Here is a 13,938-nt window from a genome sequence, read left to right on the forward strand (position 1 = left end):
CCCAGCTAATTTTTTGTATTTTTAGTAGAGACAGGGTTTCACCATCTTGGCCAGGCTGGTCTTGTGATCCACCCGCCTCAGCCTCCCAAAGTGCTGGGATTACAGGCGTGAGCCACCGTGCCCAGCCGAATATTGTTTTATAAAAGTAAATTTTAAAGATTATTAAACTAAATAGCATAAAACATTCCTTTTGTCCCTTTGAAAAGGTGTGAACCTCAAGCCCTTATCTTCTTCAATATTCTCATTTAAAGCTAAGGAAACAAAATTCATGAAATGGAATGCCAGATTTGCTCCAGAAAGCACAGCTAGGATAGGGTGGTTACAAATGGTTGCAAGGAGAGAGACAGTTGAGCTCATTGAAATATGGGATTTAAAAAAATGTGGATCTAAGATGTCCCAGAGTAAAGTGGTTTGTTTTAGGAAGGAACAAGAGGTCATCCCTCAGTGATGCCAAAAAGTAACTCCTATCTTGGGAGAGAATAAATGACTTCTTAGGACCGCTTCTTTGGCTTTAAGACTTAGAAGTTTTAATGCGCTGTGCAGATCAGACGTCACACAGGTAGTACAACTCAGAGAGTAGAACGGTTCCCATTCATTCTCATTACTTCTCTTGCTGCTTTGCATAGAATTTATTGGGAAATAATCAAGTCAGTATTATGAATAGAGTTACTATTTCTACCTTTACCCATACTCTAACCAGTCACCCAATTAAAACAAACCAAAATATTTTCAATACTATTAGCCATATACCCACATCATTGATTTGATTTCATTGTGTTTGTTGTTAACAAGGTTATGAGCAAGCAGACTGTTTACATTTACATTTATGTCATATAATGGCTAACAAAAACATCAGAAATGGAATGAAGATTAAGTGGTGTAGCATTACATGCTGTGAGGTCTAGTTTTATAATCCTTGTCTTCCAGTTTCTCTACTTTTAATAGAGCTGGGAAGCCATTTGAGTTCATTATTGGGTCTAGTGACCAAGAAGCTGTGGACTTTAGCACAAGTCTCCTATTTCTTGACATTCACTTAGAAAAATGTTGGCGATTTGCCAACTGAAACTATATATTCAGCCATCTTTCCCAAGATCATATCTGTAAACAATACTTTTTTGCCTTGATGAATTATTCTTGAGTTGACCTGTTTTAGTGAAATACAATTAGGCTGTCTTTGGAATGACACTGATAGATAGTTTAAACTGATATTAAAAACCTGCTAAATATGCTATAGATGGATTATATGCCAGCCATATTTTTGGTTACTTATTAAGAATGTTAAAAATAAGAATGATGACGAACATCCAATTCTGGAGCTGTAGCATGACTTGGAGGACTTATTCAGTAATAGATTCATGGCATGAATGTTTCTAATTTTAATATAAAGAGGTTTTCATTTCAATTAATGCTATGAAATATTGAGTATTAAAGATTATAGAAAAGCCCATAATTGTGTTACAATGCGATAATAATCATTGGTCACTCATAGTATCTCTCTACCAAAGATAAGAGGTAGAGAGGCAAATAAGAATTTGCCTACAAAAGACTGAAAACAATGAAATTCTAATAAATGAAAATGTCTTTATATCTTACCAGGTCTTCGTAAGCATGATGTATGCTTTTTAATTACTGTACGTCCTACAAAACCTTATGGCACTAAGTTTGACCGGAGGAGACCTTTTATTGAGCAGGTTGGCCTGGTTTATGTCAGAGGCTGTGAAATTCAGGGCATGCTGGATGATAAAGGACGTGTCATTGAAGATGGTATGGTGACCTATATTTTTGAAAGAGTATGTGTGTAGAATGATAAATTTCTTTGCCTTTTTCCTTTTTTGCTTCTTAGGTAATATTTTTTAGTTGTTTTACCTACTAAATTGACACAAAGGATTTTGTATCAAATATGTGTAGGGTGCCTACCATGCAGTTTTAGATATAGGTAACGTGGTTTCTCACTGTGTCACACAGGCTGGAGTTCAGTGGCGCAATCTCGGCTCATTGCAACCTCTGCCTCCTGGGTTCATGCGATTCTCCAGCCTCAGCCCTGCTAGTAGCTGGGACCATAGGCACTTGTGACCATGCCCGGTTAATTTTTGTAGTTTTTGGTAGAGATGGGGTTTCCCCATGTTGCCCAGGCTGGTCTCAAACTCCTGAGATCAAGCAGTCCACTTGCCTCAGCCTCCCAAAGTGCTGGGATTACAAACATGAGCCACCACCATACCCAGCCAGTTTCAAAACTTCTATGTTAGATATTGGAAAGGACAGGATCTTTTTCTTTTTATCCCCCCGAGACGGAGTTTTGCTCTGTCAACCAGGCTGGAGTGCAGTGGTGCGATCTCGGCTCACTGTACCCTCTGCCTCCCAAGTTCAAGCAATTCTGCCTCAGCCACCCCAGTAGCTGGGAATACAGGTGCCTGCCACCGTGCCTGGCTAATTTTTGTATTTTTAGTAGAGACAGGGTTTCACCATGTTGGCCAGGCTGGTCTCGAATTCTGGGACAGGATCTTTTGAAATCATCTTTATTCATAGCTTTTTAAAATATATAATACTTTACAATATTGTTTTTTTTTTTAGAAACACTCTAAATATTTCTTACAGTTGTCCAAGCTTTTTTGTGTCCAATGATATATTTTTTCTTCTTAAATTTGACTATTTTAATTCATTGTAGTGGTGGTTCTTAATTCGGAACAATACTGTCCTGCGTTTGGAAATGCATAGTGATATTTAGGTTTTCAAATGACTGGGATAAGGCCGGGCGAGGTGGCTCATGCCTGTTGGTAACCAATCTCAGCACTTTGGGAGGCCGAGGCAGGCGGATCATGAGGTCGGGAGGTGGAGACCATCCTGGCTAACACAGTGAAACCCCGTCTCTACTAAAAATACAGACAATTAATTAGCCGGGCATTGTGGTGGGCGCCTGCAGTCCCAGCTACTCAGGAGGCTGAGGCAGGAGAATGGTGTGAACCCGGGAGGTGGAGCTTGCAATGAGCTGAGATCGCGCCACTGCACTCCAGCCTGGGCAACAGAGCAAGACTCTGTCTCAAAAAAAAAAAAAAGACCAGGATAGAGGTGAGGAAATGGCAGGCTCTTGGCATTAGGTAACTGTGAGCCAAGGATGCTAAACATCTGAACAGAACTAAAAGAAGGAATTATCCTGCATAAGATGCCAACTTTACTGCATTTAAAAACACTGCTTTACAAAATTAGTTATTTGATTTCTTATGTGTATCACTTATTATCCCTTTGAAATTCTTCCTTCTGTTGTCCTGACTTCATTTATAATACTTATTATTAAATTACAACTGCATACATGCCTAGTGCTTATTTTACAATTTGGTTGTTAAACTTCTTTTGAAACTTCAGTGAGTTTCTGCCATCTGTGGTTTAGAGATTATATCATTGCTAAACTGCTGATGATTAAGTTATTTATCTCTAGAATAAGAGGAAATAGGAGAAGGAAATGGAAAATGGATGGAATAAGCATAAGGCCACATAATGGAACCAAAGTTGGAGGTCTAAGACCCCCCTCCCTCCCACCCCCCCCAAAAAAGAGGAGATATGTCAGAAAGGAAAGAAAAGGCGCTGGGCTTTCAACCATTAGTATCCTACATTTCTGTGTATGCAAAATTTCTTTTCATGCTGGTTATACTAGGTATGGAATGTGGAAGGGTGAGAAAAGTGATGAACCTCTGTCAAATTAAGGAATAGAAAACTATGCCTTAAATTCTAAAATACATATATTTAATTAGAAAATATTTATTGAGTACTTACTATATGTAAGGCAGCAGTGGGAGCTATGAGTGACAAAAGTAAAGATAAGTTCTTTGACTTCTAAGTGCTCCTATTTTAGTTGAGTGTGTGTACACATTATTGCAAGTCATGGCATTGCATCATAAATATTACATGACTGTTATGGAAGGAAATAGTAAGAATTTAGAGAAAGAAGAAAATACTTTCAGCGTCTTAGAATTTGAAGTGGGTGAGTGGAGGGCATTCTAGTTTGGGAAGAATGGTTGGAGTTAAGCCTGAACCATTTACTCACCATTTCTAGAAAAGAAATACTGTTAACTTACTTTGATGTTTGAAAAACATATATTTTATTTAACAAACTTTTTCAAATTGTCCAGGACCTGAACCCAGACCCAATCTTAGAGGAGAATCAAGGACATTTAGAGTGTTTTTGGATCCAAACCAGTATCAACAAGATATGACCAATACTATACAAAATGGAGCAGAGGATGTCTATGAAACTTTTAATATAATAATGAGGAGAAAACCAAAGGAAAATAACTTTAAGGTAATTTGGGGGTATGTAACTAAAAGTACTATGTCATAATTTAAGTAACTTTTATGACATAAATACAAAGATATTTGGTTAGAGGAAGATTTGTTAAGAAAAAATAATGACTGCTTTTATTTTTACTGTAAGCAATCCTCTTAAACTTTTAACATTGATGAAATATAAAAATTTAAAGAAATTGATTTGTTAAATCTATTTTGTCTTTTGAGGAGTTTAAAAGCTTAAAATATAGATGAATCCAAGTGTTATTCTAAAGGTCCACCTCCTTTTTTGCTTTTTGTATATTAGGTACTCAGTTAATGCCCTATTATGAAGTGAAGAAGACTTGCTTACTTGTTTACTGGGGCTTCTTTTTTGAATCAAAAGTAGGTATACTTCCAGGTCACTTTCAGAATACAGATATGGAACCTCAAGGCTCTGAATTACTATATGATATAATATATTTTTACTCATTAGTAGGAAAGGGAGGTTTGGTGGCTTAAAGCTTTACTTTTAGAATAACTTTGTGGGGAGAAGAGTTTTAGTAAAGGATGGTTTTTAAAAACCATTATTTGAAACATATTATAAAACTTAAACATTGAACAATTCTAGCATTTGATAATATGTAGCTTTTGCAGGAAGAGTGCCTTTCTTTTCTCTTTCTCCCAAAATGCAGTACTTCTTAGACATTCCTATCACTTTATTACTTTTATGTAACCCTGTTGTTGTGATTGAAGAAAAGAAAATCTTTTGAACAGCAGAAGTTGTTCATCTCTCCCTGTCATTGAACACAAATGGAGATATCCTTGATTTCTCTTTGTCTCATATTCTACCTGTAATATCAGTAAGTCTGATTAGCTCATCACCTCTGCTGATGCCACGTCCAAGACGCCTTTATCTCTCACATCCCTGCCTCCTTTCTTGTCTGTTCCTCCCCTTACACATATCCACATAATGGCCGAATAATCCTTTTACAATAGGAAGTATACCTTGATACCCCCACTTAACATTCTTTAATGGTTTCCCATCACATTAGAAAGTTCCTACCATAATCCAAAAGGCCCTCTCATTATCTGTCTTCTGGCTACCTCTCCAACATCATTTTCGAACACTTTTTTCTTATTCACTCCATGTCAGTCACACTGCCCTTTTTCCTGTTTTTTAAAATAATCCAAGACTTTTCCCATGGTGTTCCTTTTACTAAGGTAATTATCCCCAGGTATTTACATAGTTCATTTCCTCACCTGACGTGGGCAACTCTTTTTCAATGTCACCTCCTAAGAGAAGCCTTCCGTGGCAACCTTACCTAAAGTAGCATCTTCCCTTCTCATCATTCTCTACCTTATTACCTTTATTTTTCCTCAGAGCCTTTATCATAACTGATAATTATACATTTGTTTTGTATCTGAATTCTTCATTAGAAAGCAGTGAAGCAAGCAAGTCTATGAGGGTAGGGTCTTTGTTTTGTCTGCCAGCGTATCCTTAGCACCTAGAACTGTGCCTGTTATATAGTATGTTCTTAATAAACATTTACTGAGTGAATGAAGGGTGGAGAAATCTAAAAGTTTCCAAGTTTTATAGTACCTATGACTGTCACAGTTGGTCAGTTTTCAGTAAATAAATCTCAGTTACTTCACTGAAAACTAAAACATTGTTTTCTTATATTCATTTGTTTGACTAATGCCTACTGTAAGTCTGATATTATACTAAGATGAAGCTTATGAAGATGAATTAGACACAACTTATACCTTTAGAGAAGCTAGAAATATAGACAGATGCCTACCATGAACAGTTAGAAGGTACCAAAAGCCATAAAAAGGCTGTAGATAAAAGTGTCCTGAAAGTTCAAAGGAGGCATTTAGTTTCTGATCCAAGAAAGAGGGGGAATGATTAAATTGCCTATGTTTAGGAAAAAAATAATACTCTTTTGGTGTCTTTGGTGTTTCATTATGTACCTGTGTAGCATCTTTCATTTATTGCCTTTTCTCTTTTCCAGTTTGTACAACCTGTCCTAATCTGGATACTTTATTTTTTGCCTAGACAGTTATAATAGCCTCCTCTTTGTCTACCCTTGAGTCTCCTCATAGCCAGTCACCTGTTTTTCAAATGTTTCCTCCTACTGTGTGACACTGATCATTTTACTCTCCTTCTCAGAACATTTCTTTGACTTTCTATTCATGATGAAATAAATCAAAGCTCCTTCACAAATCTTTTACTTGAGTTCAATAAAAATGCCACTTTCCTCCATGAAACCTTTCCTAATGTTAAGTGTCCCCTGCATCCATCTCTCTCATTTACTGTGAACTTTGTTCCCATTGTATTTTGTAACATTCTTTACTATTTACCACATTCTGCTGCTTTGTGTTACAGTTAAGGACATATTTTATCTTGCTACTAAAACTGTAATTTCCTTAGAGGGCAGAGCCCTGATCTTATTCATCATTGTTACGTGAATATACTCATTTGGGTATTCATTCATTCACCCGTTCCATATTTAAACTGTTCTTTATCCCTACTCTTGTGGGAATTAGTAGGGATTAAACAAATGATAGTAGGGATAGTAGGGATAAAACAAATAACCAAGTACCTGAACAAGAGAATTTCAGGTACTGATAAGTGTAAGAACATAAAGCAAGGCAACGTGATTAACATATACTATCTTATCATTTTCAAAAGTTGTATAACAGTTATGATTTAAAAATTGTCAGTTTGGTTATTTTATTCTTTGAAATTAATAGCCTAGTCTCCAAATTTCTATATGTGAGATAGATCACTTTGTTGAAATGATTTTTGGGAAGTCTAAGAATTTCGCTTGGCTTTTTGTAATTACTTTTGACAGTATATATGCTAACTACTATAATGACCTTTTGTTGTAGTCCTGATTCTTTCCTTCTGAAATTTTATTTGATATTTCCTTTATTTTTATCATTTTGTTCACTTTATTTTTTATTTCTTCTCACAGTGCTAATTTTAATATTTCTAAATTGTGACGTTTCATCACAATCGAAGCATACATTAATGTGCTTCTGGTTGTGCGTGATTTTAGCATTAAAGAACTATTGAATATAAGGAGGGAAAAATTCCAGGAGTTTCTGAGAGGAAGTATTTTCTTTAAGGGTTTGCTCTATATTGTTTTCTTACTGCTGTGTCGACCTGAGTCTGGTTTTCATCCTACTCAATAGGAGTCAAATGGTAAATTTATTTATGTCATTCTGTCTAAGCAAACTCTTAATGGATAAACTGTTCTTGCTAAGTTTGGTCTTTTGTTTAACTCAGTGTGTGGTATCAGCTGAAAATATAGCTGTTGATTCAGTCTAGCCAAGCACCTGTCAGCCAGCGGAAAATAGCTTCTTGCTCTGAAACACTCGGGAATTCTGGATTAGTGCAGCCAGCTCTGCATTCCAGTAAGTGCAAATGTTTGAGATGTCTTACTGACACAATCTTTTTCTGTCCCTTTACTGACAGGCTGTGCTGGAGACTATTCGGAACCTGATGAATACTGATTGTGTGGTACCTGACTGGCTGCATGATATCATTTTAGGTTATGGGGACCCAAGTAGCGCACATTATTCGAAAATGCCCAATCAGATTGCTACCCTTGATTTCAATGATACATTTCTCTCCATTGAGCATTTAAAAGCCAGCTTCCCTGGTCATAATGTTAAAGTAACTGTAGAAGACCCTGCTCTACAAATACCTCCTTTCAGGTAAAGTCAGAACTGGGTACGCTCCTCTCCAGCATTCTGTAGTCAATGTGCGTTACGCCATCAGGATTGTTAGCTAAAGTGAGTTTTGAGTACTATATTTGGATTTTGTTTTAGCAGTCCCTACCTTCACCATACAATCACTGGGATAACTTTATTATATTTGAATCTATTTCTTAGTGCAGAAGCTGTTTTAAGACCACAATAAAAGTAGTCTAATACCTAATAAGGGATCAGTAAATACTTATTGTCTGAAGAGAACTATATAAATATATTTATAGCATTTGACTAAAATATGTCTTTGCAGTTATGCATAGTCTGATATGTTTCTCAACTAATACAGCTGTGTGATGTTGAACTTTGTTTTTAGGAAAAAAATCTTTTTTTCTTTTAACTTTGTGTGCTTTCACAAATTTGAAATGTTCACAATATAGCTGGGCACAATGGCTCACGCTTGTAATCCCAGTGACTTCAGAGGCTAAGGCGGGAGGACTGCTTGAGGCCAGGAATTCAAAACCAGCCTGGGAAACACAGTGAGACCCCATCTCTAAAAAAATTCAAAAAAGTAGCTGGGCATGGTGGCGCACACCTGTAATTTCAGGAACTCAGGAGGCTGAGGCAGAAGGATTGCTTGAACCCAGGAGTTTAAGGCTGCAGTAAGCTATGGTTGTGCCAGTGTACTGCAGCCTGGGTGACAGAGGAAAACCTCATCTCTAAATAAATAAAATAAATACAATAGTCATATTTAATCTTAAATTAGGTCTGGTCTTAAAATTTAAGTGAAAACAGAACAAAGTACCTGAAATAATTAGTTGTTATTCCCTGAATTCCTTCATATGGATTAGTGGTAAGGCACTGAGTATACCTGTGGGTGGTGGCCCACAGATTACTTTCTTAGCTAGAAATCAGAAAACACACAGCTTTCAACTGTACATATATATATATATAAATAATAGGCCAGGTGTGGTGGCTTATGCCTGTAATCCCAACACTTTGGGAGGCGAAGTTGGGAGGATTGCTTCAGGCCAGGAATTCCAAACCACCCTGGGCAACTGAGACCTCATCTCTATTAAAAAAAAAAAAAAATAGCAAGATTTGATGTGTGCCTACAGTCCCACCTATTCAGGAAGCTGAGGTGGGAGGATCACGTGAACCCAGGAGTGTGAGGCTGCAGTGAGCTATGATCACACCACTGCACTCTAGCCTGGGTGACAGAGCAAGACTCTATCCCAAAATAATAATAATAATTAATTCTTCATTTTAAATATACATATCCTTTATACACCCAAACCTAGTCTTCCTCCATACTTTCCTAATCCTATTTATGGCAAAGACATTTTTCTACTCCTCCATCTTGAAATCTCAGCATTATTTTTCAATCTTTTTACTCCCATAAAACTCCTGCTATATCTCAGAGATTCTGCCTTGAGGATAGTTTTTTTTTTTTTTATTGAGACAGAGTCTCACTCTGTCACCCAGTCTGGAGAGCAGTGGCGTGCGGTCTTTGCTCACTGCAAGCTCCGCCTCCCGGGTTCATGCCATTCTCCTGCCTCAGCCTCCCGAGTAGCTGGGACTGCAGGCGCCTGCCACCGTGCCCGGCAAATTTTTTTTTTGTATTTTTAGTAGAGATGGGGTTTCACCGTGTTAGCCAGGATGGTCTCGATCTCCTGACCTTGTGATCCACTCACCTCGACCTCCCAAAGTGCTGGGATGACAGGCGTGAGCCACCACGCCCGGCCAAGGATAGTGTTTTCTTTTTTATTTTATTTATTTATTTTTTTCGAGACGGTGTCTCGCTCTGTTGCCCAGGCTGGAGTGCAGTGGCGCCATCTTGGCTCACTGCAAGCTCCGTCTCCCAGCTTCACGCCATTCTCCTGCCTCAGCCTCCTGAGTAGTCGGGACTACAGGTGCCCGCCACGACGCCCGGCTAATTTTTTGTATTTTTAGTAGAGACGGGGTTTCACCGTGTTAGCCGGGATGGTCTCGATCTCCTGACCTCGTGATCCACCCGCCTCCGCCTCCCAAAGTGCTGGGATAACAGGCGTGAGCCAACGCGCCCAGCCGAGGATAGTTTTTTCATGTGCCATTTGTACCACTCCCTCTTTAGGCCCTCAGCAGTCTTTATGGTAGCAAAATCTTTCCTCCCTATCTCACCTCACTAGAATCCATAGAATCCATTACATGGTTTACTGCTAGAGCTATTCACTGCCTAGCTAAAAGCTGATTGCTCCTATTTCTTACCAAAATAAGTGCTGACCACTTAGCCTCATTGGCTCTTAGCATTCTTTGGTGTTATCTATTTTTTTAGAATGTGAAAGACAACTGGAAAAAGTACACATAGAGAATGAATTTTTTAGTTCAATTTTAGGGAGTTCATTGACTTCCCTGAGGTATCTGTGGGGAGTTACCTCCTAACCCCATGTTATGACCCTCTGCCTTAAAAGCTTCATATTCTAGACGTGTCATTACAAAATTCCTGTCATAACAAGGCTTCTCTCTTCAGCCTTATTTTTCTCTACCCTATGCCCAGGCGAAATACACTGCTTGTACTTGGCCTCTGCTGTTGCTTCTTTCTTCCAGGAATGTCTTCTCTTCCCATCTTTGAATGTCTAAATTCTTTGAGACTCATCTGAGATGCCATCTGTCCCATGAAATTTTTTTCTGATTAAATGAAGGACAGACAATGAATAAAACACTTTACAATGCACATGACATAGTATTTAATGTTTCTTTAAATTCTCCCTTAATTCTCCGTTAACTGGGTGACTTTTTTAAATCTGAAAACTCTCAACACACGTTAGTGCATGTAACTCTACCATTTTCAGTTTACATACAGATAGTGAGTTCCTTTAAGCCAGAAATATTTCTTACTCCTCTGATTATCGTGCATACAATGTCATGCACCGGATAGGTACTCAGTAAATCCTTGTTAATTGTAAAAATGAACAAAAGTTTTGGTCTTGTAGGATAACTTTTCCAGTAAGAAGTGGAAAAGGAAAGAAAAGGAAAGAGGCGGATGTGGAAGATGAAGACACCGAGGAGGCAAAAACCTTAATTGTTGAGCCCCATGTTATTCCTAATAGGGGTCCTTATCCTTACAATCAACCCAAACGGTAATTTTGCTACCTATTCTAATTGTAATAATGAATAATAGTTTGCCATTTCAGCTGGATTAGGAATGTATTTAAATTTTCTATTTCTTTTAAAACTCCACAAAACTCCTGTTTCTGAACCCTCTTTCTTTCTATTCTGTCAGTCAGCTGAATAACTGACATTTTAGGCCATTCTGTAGTCATAATATTTCAAAAAGAAACATTTTCAGGTACTATGAGAAATAAATGTTAGAGGGCTACCTTAATTCGAGCAAAGGGTTCTTACTTCATCAGTCTGTGTTACATATAGCAGTAGCCCTAATGCATGTGTGCCATAACTAGTAAATTGGCATTATATTTAGTGTTAGAATGGGAACTAGAACTTTGGCACTCCAAATGAGGTCTGGGATGGGCTAAGTACTGAAAAATAACTGTAATTCCATTTTAATTGTCTGTGTTGAGGGGTAGAGGTGAAGGGAGTCATTCAGAAGAGTTTGAGAGAACTGGGATAAATACAGAGCAGATGTTTAGACCACTGGTCATTGTTGTCTAAATTTGTATTATAGTAAGTATCATTTAACTGTACCAACTTTTTATTTACTCTCACTTGCAGTAATACGATTCAGTTCACTCATACACAGATAGAAGCCATCCGTGCTGGAATGCAGCCTGGGCTGACTATGGTAAGAGAATTGTTACACCTGTTTATTTGTTTGTTTTCTGAGACGGAGTTTCGCTCTTGTTGCTCACGCCGGAGTGCAGTGACGCGATCTCAGCTCACTGCAGCCTCCGCCTCCCAGGTTCAAGTGATTCTCCTGCCTCAGCCTCCCAAGTAGCTGAGATTACAGGCACCCGCCACCATGCCCAGCTATTTTTTTGTATTTTTAGTAGAGACAGGGTTTTGCCATGTTGGCCAGTCTGGTCTCGAACTCCTGACCTCAGGTGATCCACCCGTCTTGGCCTCCCAATATGTTGGGATTACTGGCGTGAGCCACCGCACCTAGCCACACTTTTTTTTTTTTTTAAACATAGATTAAGACTAGAAGTAAGTAACAGATTTTAGAATGTGTTCTGTTTCAAGTACAGCAATCCTGATGCATTTAAGTGTTTATAAGTAAGTGTAGGTTCTTAAGCATTTAGAGATCTTGCTGCTCACTTCAGTGTTCATAAAATTTTATTAGAACATGACTGCCCATTTTTTAAAAGTTTTATTTTTAATTGACATGATTGTACATATTTATGGGGTATGATGTGATGTTTTGATGACTGTATACATTGTGTAATGACTAAATCAGGGTAATTAGCAAATATATCATCCACTTGTTTTCTGCATTGCTTATGGCCACTTTTGTGCTGCAGTGGCAGAGATAAGTACTTGCAACAGAGATTGCTTAGCCTGCAAAGCTGAAAATGCTTCCTCTCTGGCTCTTTACAGAAAAAGTCTGCTGACAACTGATTTAGAAGTGTGTTTAATTTTTAAGTATTTGGAGGTTTCCCTGTAATCTTCCAGTTATTGATTTCTGGTCAAAGTCTATTTTGGTCAGAGAATGTATTGTATGATTTTAATTTTTTGGTTTTTGCTTTTAAATTTGTTAAAATTTGTTTTATGGCCTAGCATACGATCTCTCTTGTTGACTATTTCATGTGCACTTAAAAAGAATGTGTATTCTGTTGTTTTGGAGTGGATTGTCCTATAAATGTCAATTAGATCCATTTCGTTGATGTTGTTATTTAATTTTTCTCTATCATTGCTGATTTTCTGTCTGTTGTTTTCTTGATTACTGAAAGCAGACTATTGAAGTCTCTCACTATAATTATGAATTTGTCTGTTTCTCCTTTAGTTCTGTCAATTTTTGCTTAACGTATTTTGAACCTTCATGGATAAGTGCTTCACACCTTTAGGGTTGTTATGTTGTCTTGGTGATTGGCCCCATTTATTATTATGTAATGTCTGTCTTCATTGATGGAAGTTTTCTTTGCTCTGAAGTCTACTTTGTCTGATATTGTTACTGCAGCTTTCTTTTAAGTTGTGTTTGCATGACATTTCTTTTTCTGTTTTTTTTTTGTTTGTCATTTTACTTCTACTTGTTATATTTGAGGTGAGTTTCTTATAAACAGCATATACTTTAGGTATGTTGCTTTATCCATTCTGAGAGTCTCTGTCTTCCAACTTGTGTGTTTAGACTATTCACATTTAATGCAAATTAATGGACACATTTGAATTTAGGCCTATCATTTTTTGTTTATTTTCTATTTGTTCCCTTTATTTTGTATTCTTCTGTTTCCCTTTTCCTGCCTTCTGTTGTGTTATTTGAATAGTTTTGAGTATTATGTTTTTGTTTACTTTATATATATATATATATATATTTTTTTTTTTTTTTTTTTTGAGACAGTCTCACTTTGTAGCCCAGGCTGAAGTGTAGTGTCACCATCTTAGCTCACTGCAACCTCTGCTTTCCCAGGTTCAAGTGATTCTTGTACCTCAGCCACCTGAGTAGCTGGGATTACAGGTGTGCGCCACCACGGCCAGCTGATATTTTTGTATTTTTAGTAGAGAATTGGGTTTCACTATGTTGGCCAGGCTGGTCTTGAACTCCTGGCCTCAAGTGATCTGCCTGCCTCAGCCTCCCAAAGTGCTGAGATTACAGGTGTGAGCCACTGTGCCTGGCCTATCATATTCTTTCATTATATTTTTGGGTGTAGTGTTTTCTTAGTGGCTGCTCTAGGGATTTGCAATATACTTAAGTTTTCATAGCCTACTTAAAATCAGTATTATGTCACTTCAGGTTGAATGAAGCATGAATACTTACTCCCATAAAGATTCCTTTACCTTCCTTCCCCTTTTATATTGTAGTTGTTTTATGTG

At 37.6% G+C, this 13,938-nt stretch overlaps 1 protein-coding gene across 1 annotated transcript in view; it reads left to right on the forward strand.

Moving 5' to 3' along the window:
- AQR (aquarius intron-binding spliceosomal factor) overlaps positions 1-13,938 on the forward strand; it is a 119,724-nt gene that overhangs the window by 67,030 nt on the left and 38,756 nt on the right. Inside the window, exons 18-22 of the mRNA XM_032175964.2 lie at positions 1,597-1,764; positions 4,125-4,294; positions 7,742-7,983; positions 10,947-11,093; positions 11,686-11,755. Coding sequence (XP_032031855.1) covers positions 1,597-1,764; positions 4,125-4,294; positions 7,742-7,983; positions 10,947-11,093; positions 11,686-11,755 — 797 coding nt within the window. The remainder of the gene's footprint in view (positions 1-1,596; positions 1,765-4,124; positions 4,295-7,741; positions 7,984-10,946; positions 11,094-11,685; positions 11,756-13,938) is intronic.

This window comes from Hylobates moloch, unplaced genomic scaffold, assembly GCF_009828535.3.
Source record: "Hylobates moloch isolate HMO894 unplaced genomic scaffold, HMol_V3 SCAFFOLD_14, whole genome shotgun sequence".
NCBI lineage: Eukaryota > Metazoa > Chordata > Mammalia > Primates > Hylobatidae > Hylobates > Hylobates moloch.